Genomic DNA, 13905 nt, shown 5'->3' with positions numbered 1-13905 from the left:
GAGATAGCGGCTGTCTGGATGGATGGGGATAGAGAAAAATGCATTCTTGAGATCGATAACGGTGAAGGTGGTGGCAGTGGACGGGATGAGGGTCAGAATGGTGGTGATGTCTGAGACTACGGGGTACTGTGGCACCACCACTTTGTTGACTTCTCGCAGGTCGATGATGAAGCGGTACGCTTTCTCATCTCCCTCACCTTGCTTCTTAACAATGGGTAGGATAGGGCTGTTGCAGACATTACTAACCACTTCCTCTACCACTCCTGCATCTACCAGGGACTGAATAATCGCTACCAATGCCTTCTCGCCTTCGGGCGATATCCGGTACTGTGGGAGTTTCGGGAGTATTGCGTCTGGTCGAACAGTTATGTGCACAGGGTCGATCATCATTCGTCCTACATCCGAGTCGTTTCTGGCCCATAGGTACAGGGGTAGGGTGTTGAGCAAGGATAGGTCAGCATCAGTTATAGAGTACATATGTCGTGCGGGGCGGGATCTGGACATGCTCGGGTTGTCGTACAGGATGACTCGGACTCCATCTGGGGAACACCGAATAGTAGCTCGGAAATGTTTTAGTAAATCAATACCCATAATGGCGTCAGGGGAGTTGGAGGAGAGCAGAAATGTTGTGTCAGTGGGGTTGTTTCCTAGGTCAAAGGAGATAGGTACAGACAGGGGATTAGTGGAGGGCGTTCCATCGAAACCTATCGATGTAATGTGTGAGCCAGACAAGGGTGCCCTTGGAATCAGTCGCTTTGATAATACACTACGTGTCGCTCCAGTGTCTACCAAGAATGGAGACTTTGTACCCAGGACCTTAGCGGTGATGTAAGGACCTTGCTGGTCAACACAGAGCTCGACTGGATCCCTCCCTTGCCCCTGGCAGTCCTATGCGAAGTCGGGAGTGTTCTCACTGTCAGATAGTTGGTACTGGTTCTGTCGGGGACGGTCAAATGTGTTCGATCTTCCTGGTCTGTCGCTGTTGGTGGCGTTTGCGTACCCCCGCCCCTGCCCTCTAGTCTTGGGGCCATTCGTCATGTCCCTCGTTTCTTTATTTTTAATTAGTTCCAGAAGAACCGGACATTGAGACTTCCAATGCCCGAATCCTTTGCAAAATGCACACTTATTATCTTCTATGTCCCTACGTCCAGAGTAGGGAGTGGGTGTGCGGTCCTTTGGGGGTGGATTTCTAGGGGTGATTGATTGGTAGCTCCCCCTGTGTAGTTCTTTCCCGACTGCCACCCCTTGTATCTGGGCTATCATCACCCTTTCTTTCAAATCTTTCTTCTTTCTCTCGGTTGCCCTATCATTCTCATTCTTTTGGTGTTCGTAGTACTGAGCCATTTGGAGGATAGCGGCGGGTTTGGAGGCCCCCCAACTACTCTCGCTCGTTTGTAACTTTTGGGAAACCTCTTGTGACAGACCCTTTACGTAGTTTTGCACGAATAGGTGTTGTCCGGTTGCGGTGGTCATGTCTTGGCCACTGTAGTCGGAGAACACCGTTTCAAATCGGGAGAAGTATTCTGATACGTCTTCCTGGGGTTTCTGACGGCAAGCCGTGACTATTGACCAATCTACCTTTTTCTCTGGGATCAAGGTTTTTAGCTTCTGGACTATTTTGTCCGGAAGTTCCAGTATGTCTTTTATCGGTTTCCTTCCGGGCTCTCGTCGTCTATCTAGCTCACTGAGTTGATTCCAGGTATATCCGAACAGATCTGTGTGATCGGCTTTCCGGATTTGCTTCCACTCGTCAGCCGGTAGACATAACACGAAAAACAAATCAATGTCTGCTAGAGTCATTATCGTTGAGCCCAAGGCTGTGCCTAATTCAGTGTAAAATGCTGTCGGGTTCTTCCTTAAATCAGGCAGGGTTTGCCTAAAGGTTAAAATATCTTGTCGATCCCATGGTTGGTAAACCCAATTGTACACAACCCTCCCTTTTGCATCTGCGTGGTTGATATCGTCGTTTGTTCCCTGACCTCTTGGGGGAACCCAGTAGGGGGCGGCTTCTCTGATAGGCATCATAGTGTTGGCTACTTCTAATGGGGACTCAGCTGTTTCAGGGACTGTGATCTTAACCTCCGGTTTCTGTTCCGTGAGGTGGCGGAAGACTTCAAGCGTTTGCATGAAGAGGTCCGTCACATCGCGCTCAGTCCCATCTCCAACATCGACCTTTCTATATAGAGCCATCAGCTTAGCAGGACCCTTATTTTGATACCTATCCTCATATGCGTTCAGGGTGTGGTAGCTGAACCGTAAAATGAAATGCCGTCTGTGGCTACCGGCATGTGAATTGTGCATATCCATCGTATATTCTTCGCTCTCTTTCCGTTCTACCAGTGTCTTTGCTATCTTGTCAATCCCATCCCGCTCGTCTTTGCTCAACCTATTTGGTCTGGCTGTTGGCTGCTTGCTAGTCTCGAGTTCATCTGATGTTGTTACCAATGCGGCCGGTGCGAAGGCCGTAAGAGCCGGGGCACTAGCGCTAGGGTCACCCTCGCCCGCACTCAGAACTGGTAGGTGCTGTGCTAGAGGCTGGCAGGGGGCATAAGGAGGGGGCATGTAGATGATCGGGGGACCTAGCAGTAACTCATCATTCGCCCGTTGTTTGGAGGGCAGCTCAGGGTAGAGCGTAGAGGGGGTCCTAACAGGGCATTGGCCTGCCGACCCTGATTCTTGCGTTTGTCTAACTTCCTCTCTCCTTCTTATTTCTTCATCTAGTTCCTTAGCGGCCAGGTGGGCTGCCTTTCGTAACTCCTTCCCTATTTTTGCTTCTTCTCTTTTCCTTCGTTGCTCTGCTTCTTTGCGCCACATGCCGAAACTATCGAGCATGGTGGGCGTTGCCTTATTTGTTCTAACAGCTGCTTCTAACGTTTTTATTTTATGATCATCAAAGGAACCTATCAGTGGCCACTGACTTTCGGGGTCCTTTTTTGTATATTTATGCCATAACTTACTATAAGCTATAGCGACTAGTCCTTGCTTAGTGAACATGTCCTTATTAGGGATGCCTTCCAATGGAGCTGGATGGTTCATCTCTAATAAGCGGTCCGGGTTGTACCAACTACCAATCAGTGGGGAGAAGACAGGCATGACTTATTACAACGGGGGACAAAGGTCCGCACTACCTATCTTTCACTATTTGCAAAGACTAGACAGAATATTGCTATTCTACGTTATTTGCAAGCAGAGAACCTCAAAGAAAACTATACTCCAAACAATCTATGTTCGGACAATCAATCAGTGGGGAGAAAAATAGGTACGGCAAATTACAATGGGGGACAAAAGTCTGCGTTACCTACCCTTCACTATCCGCAAAGGGAGAAAGAATATTCCTATTCCTCCCCGTTTGCAGGCAGCGAATATCTCAAAGAGCGACAAAGCAAATACTAGTATTTCAATCAATCAAACAATCAATCAATTCGCAATTCGTCGTGTGTCACGACCTTACACGGACCGCATGGACAGTTTCTCGTCTTCCGCTTCCAGCGCCCGATCGTCCTCTACTCTCTGCTGCCGCGGCACTCCTGATGGTTCCCAGTCAGGACCGTAGATCACTCGGGAGAGGTCTGCTCGGAATCAGTGAAGTTCAGATGATCGGCTGTCAGACGAGGGTCTATCGGACAGGAGCTCTCCCGATCGTTGCAGTCGTTCACTCTGTCGTCGGGACCTCTCCCACTGGATCCACGTGTCGCTGATGGGCCCCACGCTTGGGACGCCAATTGTGGAAAGTCAGAAAAATGGTCAGGCGATTTAGTCGATGTTTCTTAAGTAATTTTGCCCGGCGTTAAACGCCTCTAATACCATACGAAGTTTATCAATAAAGAGGCAGGTGCTGGAGACAGAATGACAGGAAACAAGTTTTATTCCGACGGAGCAGAACACATCAGATCGGACAACAAGGTATCGTCTCGAGGTGCTCTCTAACAGCTTCTCTGAGGCCTGGCCTTTTATACACTGGTTTACGACATGTGACCGCTCTTTATTACAATAAAGACATTGTGAAGTAAGGAAAAGACATCCCCGGTACCCCCCCAGCTCCGGCTCATTCCCACACGTGGCTACAGTAGAGGTCCTCACCCCCCATACAATAGGAGGGGGCTATCACGCAGCTGAGCGTTCCGCCGATTCCTTTGGAATGTGTGCGCCTGATCGAATCTCAGGGGGTGGGGAGGTCATGATCAATAGTAACTCCTTTGAAGAGGGGCGAATGCATACAGTAGTGGGCAATAAACTGTATCCTCAGGCTAAGGGATGACCAGCGGTCCGTGCAGACAATCGGGCTCAGAGGAAGGGGTCATCAAAGGAGAGATATTCATGAAAGGAAGGATCGGTGTGGACAATCGAGCGTAGAGGAAGGGTTTATCAAAAGAGGGGTATTCATGGAAGGAAAGGAGGTGTTGGTCAGGTGCGGGGTGTGATTCCCAGAGACAGAGTCATGCGGAAGGGGAGGGTTCATGACTTGTGCATGTGGGAGCGGGGGCAGCCAGGGTGCATGGGGGATGCTTGCAGGGTCAGGGAAGTGCGCTGACGAGCGATCGTGAACAAGGAGACCATGGTACCTAAAATGGCTGTTGTGTATGTTCATACGTGAGTCTGAGGAATGGGCAAGATGGCGCAGATGATGTTCAGTTCACGAATTAAAATTCCACAGTGTGTTGTACTGCGTAGGTTATGTTGATGGTTTTCTAACCCTTTTCTCTCCTCCTCTTTCCAGGGAAGGCATAAACTGGGAAGCCATTGACTGGATGGACAACGCCGAGTGCCTGGACCTGGTGGAGAAGGTGACCTCACTCTTTAGGGTTTCAAGGCGCGGGGTTGTTTTCCCTTCTTTGAGTCTGGCTTTAGTTCACTCCAGAGCACAGCAAACTAAGCAGGAGAGGCCAGGCCACTTACACACAGAGTAACAACTGTCCCCCGAGGACGAAACAAGTCCTTAACCTTCCTCTCAGACAAGGAGCAGTGAGCAATCAATGGTGACACCACCTTTATAGAACATTCTTCATTGTAAACGTCTCTCCAGCTGTAACAGATGCAATCTATGCGGCTAAGATCCCGCAGATGATCCTAGACAGCAGTAACTGTGGGTCAGGCCAAGTGGAGGGACCAACACGCTCCTTGTTATCATACGTATGGTACAAGGTTCGGGTCCAATTCAGCTTGTAATGAGCTTTCTGGTTCAGCATCTTGTACAAGTCTCCTGCCTAGAACTGAGCAATTTGCATTGGGAAGACCCATGGCCACGCCTGTCGCCCACTCCCCTCTTCTGCCCCTCCCTACACAATGTCTTGTTAAATTGGGGATTTCACTCGAACCCTTGTCCACTCTCCTTTTCCAGCCCACTACTGTATCCAGCAGTGGTTTCCTTCCGACTTCCTGTCTTGGTGTGTCCAGCTGCTCGCCTGCTGCCTCCTTTGATTTCACCCTCTTCCTGCCTGCACACACTATTACCCTTTGCCTCTTACTTCCGCCTGCTGCACACTACTTCCCTTTCCCTCCTGCCACCCGATAAGTATGAGCCTGTCTGTTTCCTCTCACTCCTCCACTCTCCCAGTCTTCATGCCCCTACCTTCCTTCTGCCCATCTCTTCTCCTTCCCACCCCCTCAGCACCCCCACAACTCTTTCCACCTTTGCCCCCTGGTCCCAGCCTGTCCACCCATTCTCACTCCTCGCCTCACTCTCCAGCTCTACCCTTCCTGCCTCCCACATGGTGACCCGACATCTACCCAACATCTACCCTTTCTCGCACCCTGTTCCACCTCCTCCCACCCTCGCTGCTGACTACAATGAACGCTGTGTTCGTCAGATATGTCGCGTGTCACGACATACCAATACGTGGCCATCAAAGAGTGGGTGTCCTATGCTGTTATAAGTAAATAAGTGTGTGGTGGCCACAGCGAGGGGGGAAACTTGGACCAGCCTAGGTGAGTTATCCAGTTTCATCAACAGTGTATCAAAAGACTGGAGGAAACCATTCTCACATGAAGGGCAGGTGGAGGAACGTCCTATCCAAGGTGGTCCCTCCGGTTCCCAACGTCATGCCCACCTGGTCATAGAGGACGTCTAGAATATCAGTGTTAGAATAGACCCCCCAGCCCCTTCTTGGAGTGCAGTGATGTCACTGCACTCATCCCATTGGTGGTCCACCCCCTGTGAGGTGACACAGCCAATGTTGGCTTCTTGTCCAGCATTGATGTCCTAATCCGCCAGAGAGAGAATTCTTTCAGGTAGACCAGAGGTGGTATTTTTTCAAGTCTTCCTTCAATCGGTAAGTGATTCTTGGAGCCTGAGGAGGGAGCAGAGACACAATGAGATGATCATGAGATTCAGCCATGTTTGTAATGAGTGTGAGAAGATGCACCGAAGATCTCTCCTAATGTCATTTCTCTTCTCTTCCCTTCCTCTCTCTCCTGAAGAAACTGGGCTTGTTGGCTTTGATAAATGAAGAGAGCAGATTCCCTAAAGGTACTGACAGCACCCTCCTGGAGAAGCTGCACAACCAGCATGCAGTGAGTACACTTTGATAACTTTCATAATCCCCCCTTACCTTGCCAGTCTGTGAGGCAGCCAGATTCCTAGTGCCCATACCGATGGCACACACCGTCCTCTAACCCCATTCTCTGAAGGCATCCACCACCTCCCATACACCATGAACCAACCACATTCCTAAAACCCATGCTACCACACACCATGGCCCAACCCTGTTCTGAGTGAGCATCCGCCCCCTCCCACATACTGTATGAGCCCTGACCCAGCTCTGTTCTCTGGATGCATTCACGTTCATGTTTTCTGTAAGCATTCTCCACATCTAAAGCTCAGCACATACCATGTCCCAACCAGATGGTGGTTCCTAGAGGCCATGCCTTGAGCAGATGGCGTTCCATAAAGGCATCTTATTAAGCACCCCTCAGCAGCAACACATGGCAAACACCACAAACATCCCTGTATTACAAAGTGACCATATCTCCGAGTGATCCGCGCAACGACCAGCACTCCTCGCCTGCCCACAGCACACATTGTAATCCCACACCATCCCTCTTCTCAACCCACAGCATATGTTGTAAACCCACACTCATCTCTTTGTCTAACCCACTGCACACATTGTAATCCCACACACATCTTTTTCTAACCCACAGCACACATTGTATCCCACACACATCTTTTTCTAACCCACAGCACACATTGTAATCCCACACACATCTTTTTCTAACCCACAGCACACATTGTAATCCCAAACACCTCTTCTTCTAACCCACAGCACACATTGTATCCCACACACATCTTTTTCTAACCCACAGCACACATTGTATCCCACACACATCTTTTTCTAACCCACAGCACACATTGTATCCCACACACATCTTTTTCTAACCCACCGCAAATATTGTATTCCCACACATCTTTTTCTAACCCACAGCACACATTGTATCCCACACACATCTTTTTCTAACCCACCGCAAATATTGTATTCCCACACATCTTTTTTAACCCACAGCACACATTGTATCCCACACACATCTTTTTCTAACCCACAGCACACATTGTATTCCCACACATATCTTTTTCTAACCCACAGCACACATTGTATTCCCACACACATCTTTTTCTAACCCACAGCACACATTGTATCCCACACACATCTTTTTCTAACCCACAGCACACATTGTATTCCCACACACATCTTTTTCTAACCCACAGCACACATTGTAATCCCACACACCTCTTTTTCTAACCCACAGCAAACATTGTAATCCCAAACACCTCTTCTTCTAACCCACAGCACACATTGTATCCCACACACATCTTTTTCTAACCCACAGCACACATTGTATCCCACACACATCTTTTTCTAACCCACCGCAAATATTGTATTCCCACACATCTTTTTCTAACCCACAGCACACATTGTATCCCACACACATCTTTTTCTAACCCACCGCAAATATTGTATTCCCACACATCTTTTTCTAACCCACAGCACACATTGTATCCCACACACATCTTTTTCTAACCCACAGCACACATTGTATTCCCACACATATCTTTTTCTAACCCACAGCACACATTGTATCCCACACACATCTTTTTCTAACCCACAGCACACATTGTATCCCACACACATCTTTTTCTAACCCACAGCACACATTGTATCCCACACACATCTTTTTCTAACCCACAGCAAACATTGTAATCCCACACACCTCTTTTTCTAACCCACAGCAAACATTGTAATCCCACACACCTCTTTTTCTAACCCACAGCACACATTGTAATCCCAAACACCTCTTTTTCTAACCCACAGCACACATTGTATCCCACACACCTCTTTTTCTAACCCACAGCACACATTGTAATCCCAAACACCTCTTTTTCTAACCCACAGCACACATTGTAATCCCACACACCTCTTTTTCTAACCCACAGCACACATTGTATCCCACACACCTCTTTTTCTAACCCACAGCAAACATTGTATCCTACACACCTCTTTTTCTAACCCACAGCACACATTGTATCCCACACACATCTTTTTCTAACCCACAGCAAACATTGTATTCCCACACACATCTTTTTCTAACCCACAGCACACATTGTAATCCCACACACATCTTTTTCTAACCCACAGCAAACATTGTAATCCCAAACACCTCTTCTTCTAACCCACAGCACACATTGTATCCCACACACATCTTTTTCTAACCCACCGCAAATATTGTATTCCCACACATCTTTTTCTAACCCACAGCACACATTGTATCCCACACACATCTTTTTCTAACCCACAGCACACATTGTATTCCCACACACATCTTTTTCTAACCCACAGCACACATTGTATCCCACACACATCTTTTTCTAACCCACAGCAAACATTGTATTCCCACACACATCTTTTTCTAACCCACAGCACACATTGTATCCCACACACATCTTTTTCTAACCCACAGCACACATTGTATCCCACACACATCTTCTTCTAACCCACAGCACACATTGTATCCCACACACATCTTTTTCTAACCCACCGCAAATATTGTATTCCCACACATCTTTTTCTAACCCACAGCACACATTGTATCCCACACACATCTTTTTCTAACCCACAGCACACATTGTATCCCACACACATCTTTTTCTAACCCACAGCACACATTGTATCCCACACACACCTTTTTCTAACCCACAGCACACATTGTATCCCACACACATCTTCTTCTAACCCACAGCACACATTGTATCCCACACACATCTTTTTCTAACCCACCGCAAATATTGTATTCCCACACATCTTTTTCTAACCCACAGCACACATTGTATCCCACACACATCTTTTTCTAACCCACAGCACACATTGTATTCCCACACATCTTTTTCTAACCCACAGCACACATTGTATCCCACACACATCATTTTCTAACCCACCGCAAATATTGTATTCCCACACATCTTTTTCTAACCCACAGCACACATTATATTCCTACACACATCTTTTTCTAACCCACAGCACACATTGTAATCCCACACACATCTTTTTCTAACCCACAGGAAACATTGTAATCCCAAACACCTCTTCTTCTAACCCACAGCACACATTGTATCCCACACACATCTTTTTTCTAACCCACCGCAAATATTGTATTCCCACACATCTTTTTCTAACCCACAGCACACATTGTATCCCACACACATCTTTTTCTAACCCACAGCACACATTGTATTCCCACACATATCTTTTTCTAACCCACAGCACACATTGTATCCCCCACACATCTTTTTCTAACCCACAGCACACATTGTATCCCACACACATCTTTTTCTAACCCACAGCAAACATTGTAATCCCACACACCTCTTTTTCTAACCCACAGCAAACATTGTAATCCCACACACCTCTTTTTCTAACCCACAGCACACATTGTAATCCCAAACACCTCTTTTTCTAACCCACAGCACACATTGTATCCCACACACCTCTTTTTCTAACCCACAGCACACATTGTAATCCCAAACACCTCTTTTTCTAACCCACAGCACACATTGTAATCCCACACACCTCTTTTTCTAACCCACAGCACACATTGTATCCCACACACCTCTTTTTCTAACCCACAGCAAACATTGTATCCTACACACCTCTTTTTCTAACCCACAGCACACATTGTATCCCACACACATCTTTTTCTAACCCACAGCAAACATTGTATTCCCACACACATCTTTTTCTAACCCACAGCACACATTGTAATCCCACACACATCTTTTTCTAACCCACAGCAAACATTGTAATCCCAAACACCTCTTCTTCTAACCCACAGCACACATTGTATCCCACACACATCTTTTTCTAACCCACCGCAAATATTGTATTCCCACACATCTTTTTCTAACCCACAGCACACATTGTATCCCACACACATCTTTTTCTAACCCACAGCACACATTGTATTCCCACACATATCTTTTTCTAACCCACAGCACACATTGTATCCCACACACATCTTTTTCTAACCCACAGCAAACATTGTATTCCCACACACATCTTTTTCTAACCCACAGCACACATTGTATCCCACACACATCTTTTTCTAACCCACCGCAAATATTGTATTCCCACACATCTTTTCCTAACCCACAGCACACATTGTATCCCACACACATCTTTTTCTAACCCACAGCACACATTGTATTCCCACACATCTTTTTCTAACCCACAGCACACATTGTATCCCACACACATCATTTTCTAACCCACCGCAAATATTGTATTCCCACACATCTTTTTCTAACCCACAGCACACATTGTATCCCACACACATCTTTTTCTAACCCACAGCACACATTGTAATCCCACACACATCTTTTTCTAACCCACAGCACACATTGTATCCTACACACCTCTTTTTCTAACCCACAGCACACATTGTATCCCACACACATCTTTTTCTAACCCACAGCACACATTGTATTCCCACACATATCTTTTTCTAACCCACAGCACACATTGTATCCCACACACATCTTTTTCTAACCCACAGCACACATTGTATTCCCACACATATCTTTTTCTAACCCACAGCACACATTATATTCCTACACACATCTTTTTCTAACCCACAGCACACATTGTATCCTACACACCTCTTTTTCTAACCCACAGCACACATTGTAATCCCACACACCTTTTTCTGCCAGTTCTACACTTCCGCGGATTCTAGATCAAGGTTCTCCAGAGCCGGTCCTGGAGGGCCGGATCCATGCCTGATTTTTAAGATCACTACATTTATCTAAAGGAGGACATGCTAGAAACCTGGCAGGGATCTGGCCCTCCAGGACCGACTTTGGAGCACCCTCTTCTAGGTCATCTCAGGGCTTTCTGGGACGAATCAGCATCCAGGTTTGATGCATACGTTCTCCTCGGGTTACTGAGGGCCGGGCGCTACATTTAGTGGTGTGAGAATGTCTGCGTTTGGAGAGAAACCCCATGAGGCTGCTATGCAAGGAACAGGAACACAGCCAGGCGTAGTTTTTGTGAGTAAATAAAATATTTTTTTAATGTCTCTAATTCTACCCATGGTATGAAGTTGTCTGTACCAATACATCAAACAAAGAGTCCTGTTTTAGTGTTTGGACATTGTTTCTTTATGTACAGGCATTAGGCAGGAGCCTGACATGAATGTTTGGTGTAAGGGCGTGCGCATATACACATACATTGAGTGTGCTCCCTGTAAGAGCGGTGTCGGCGTCTGCACATATGGAGGGAGAAGCTTCAGTGCCGCTGCACTTCCTGCTGTGCAGGCGCTGCACTTCCTGCTCTGCAGGCGCTGCACTTCCTGCTCTGCAGGCTCTGCACTTCCTGCTCTGCAGGCTCTGCACTTCCTGCTCTGCAGGCTCTGCACCTCCTGCTGTGCAGGCTCTGCACCTCCTGCTGTGCAGGCTCAGCACTTCCTGCTGTACAGGCTCTGCACTTCCTGCTGTGCAGGCTCTGCACTTCCTGCTGTGCAGACGCTGCCCTTCCTGCTGTGCAGGCTCTGCACTTCCTGCTCTGCAGGCTCTGCACCTCCTGCTGTGCAGGCTCTGCACCTCCTGCTGTGCAGACGCTGCACCTCCTGCTGTGCAGGCTCAGCACTTCCTGCTGTACAGGCTCTGCACTTCCTGCTGTGCAGGCTCTGCACTTCCTGCTGTGCAGACGCTGCCCTTCCTGCTGTGCAGACGCTGCCCTTCCTGCTGTGCAGACGCTGCACCTCCTGCTGTGCAGGCGCTGCACCTCCTGCTGTGCAGGCGCTGCACCTCCTGCTGTGCAGACGCTGCACCTCCTGCTGTGCAGGCGCTGCACTTCATGCTGTGCAGGCGCTGCACTTCATGCTGTGCAGGCTCTGCACTTCATGCTGTGCAGGCTATGCACTTCCTGCTGTGCAGGCTCTGCACTTCCTGCTGTGCAGGCGCTGCACTTCCTGCTGTGAATGAATAATAGATGATTTTTAAGGCGCAGACTTAGCCCAAGGGCATCAAGATGCTAAATACAGAACAGAATGCAGGCAGACAGGATCACACTCCAACCAGCCTCTCAGGGAACAACCAGGTCTTTAACACCTTAAGTGCTCATGACGAGCTCAGCTCGTCATGAGCCGTGGAACGCTCGCACGCGGGGATAATTCCCCTGCTGTGCTGAACGTTCCACGGAAACGGGCGTGGTCATGACGAGCTCAGCTCGTCATGAGCACCGGGGCGCTGTGCGCGCCCCCCGCTCACCAGCACAGCCGGGGAATTACCCCCGCTGCGAAGGGGTTATGGACTTTCAAAAGATTGTGTGAGATCGTTGCCCCGAAATATCATCCGGGAGAGAGTTCCACACGTTCGCAGCAGCAAATGAAAAAGCTCTCCCGCCCCGTCTCATCCTTTTAAACCTAGGAACTGTGAGGAGATTCTTTTTTGCTGACCTAAGATTCCTCGAGGGCGCATCTTGTTGGAATAAGGCCTTGATGCCCACCGAGCCCAGGCCATAGTAGGCGTTGTGAGTGAGGCAGAGGGTCTTAAACATAGTTCTGGGGGCCAATGCAGCAAAAGAAGGGAAGACGAGACTGAGTGATGTTTGGGTAGATCCATCACCCACCTAACAGCGGCATTCTGCACCAGCTGCAGGTGACGCAGCTGTCCTTTGTTGATGCCTAAATAAGGGCGTTGCAGTAGCCCAATCTCGACAATATTAGTGCAACCACCACTTTTTTGTGTGCATCAAATGAGAGGAACTGAGGAATGTTCCTTATGAGCCCAAAACATGTGGCCACTGTCCTGGAGACCTGCAGATTCAAAGAAAGGGAATTGTCAACCACAACTCCCAAGTTTTTACCCTGGGAAACGGGAGTTCGCAAGTGCCCAGGGAATCAGGCCACCACTCCCCTGACCAGATGTCTGGCTTTTCCCCAAAAATCAGGACCTCCGTCTACTCGCCATTCAATTTTAGATAGTTTTGTACCATCCATGACGAGACTGCTTGCATGCAGTTTTTAAAATTATGCACAGAGTCACTGACATTCTACGTGATAGACACCATTATTTGAGTGTCGTCCGCATAAGACAACACCTCCAGCCCAAACGATTTCAACGCCACCAGCCTCTGCACCTCCTGCTGTGCACACTCTGCACCTCCGGCTGTGCACACTCTGCACCTCCGGCTGTGCACGCTCTGCGCCTCCTGCTGTGCAGACTCTGTGCTTCCTGCTATGCGGGCTCTGCGCTTCCTGCTATGCGGGCTCTGCACTTCCTGCTATGCGGGCTCTGCGCTTCCTGCTGTGCAGGCTCTGCGCTTCCTGCTGGGCAGGCTCTGCGCTTCCTGCTGTGCATGCTCTGCGCTTCCTGCTGTGCGGGCTCTGGGCCTCCTGCTGTGCAGGCTCTGCGCTTCCTGC

At 48.5% G+C, this 13905-nt stretch overlaps 1 protein-coding gene across 1 annotated transcript in view; it reads left to right on the top strand.

Annotated features, from left to right (window-relative positions):
• The window catches only part of LOC144822056 (unconventional myosin-X-like), a 618454-nt gene that overhangs the window by 235810 nt on the left and 368739 nt on the right, over positions 1-13905 (top strand). The window contains exons 13-14 of the mRNA XM_078679130.1: positions 4718-4784; positions 6418-6510. Coding sequence (XP_078535256.1) covers positions 4718-4784; positions 6418-6510 — 160 coding nt within the window. The remainder of the gene's footprint in view (positions 1-4717; positions 4785-6417; positions 6511-13905) is intronic.

Source organism: Lissotriton helveticus, chromosome 3_1 (genome assembly GCF_964261635.1).
Source record: "Lissotriton helveticus chromosome 3_1, aLisHel1.1, whole genome shotgun sequence".
Taxonomy (NCBI): Eukaryota; Metazoa; Chordata; class Amphibia; order Caudata; family Salamandridae; genus Lissotriton; species Lissotriton helveticus.
This window is presented reverse-complemented; position numbering and strand designations above follow the sequence as displayed.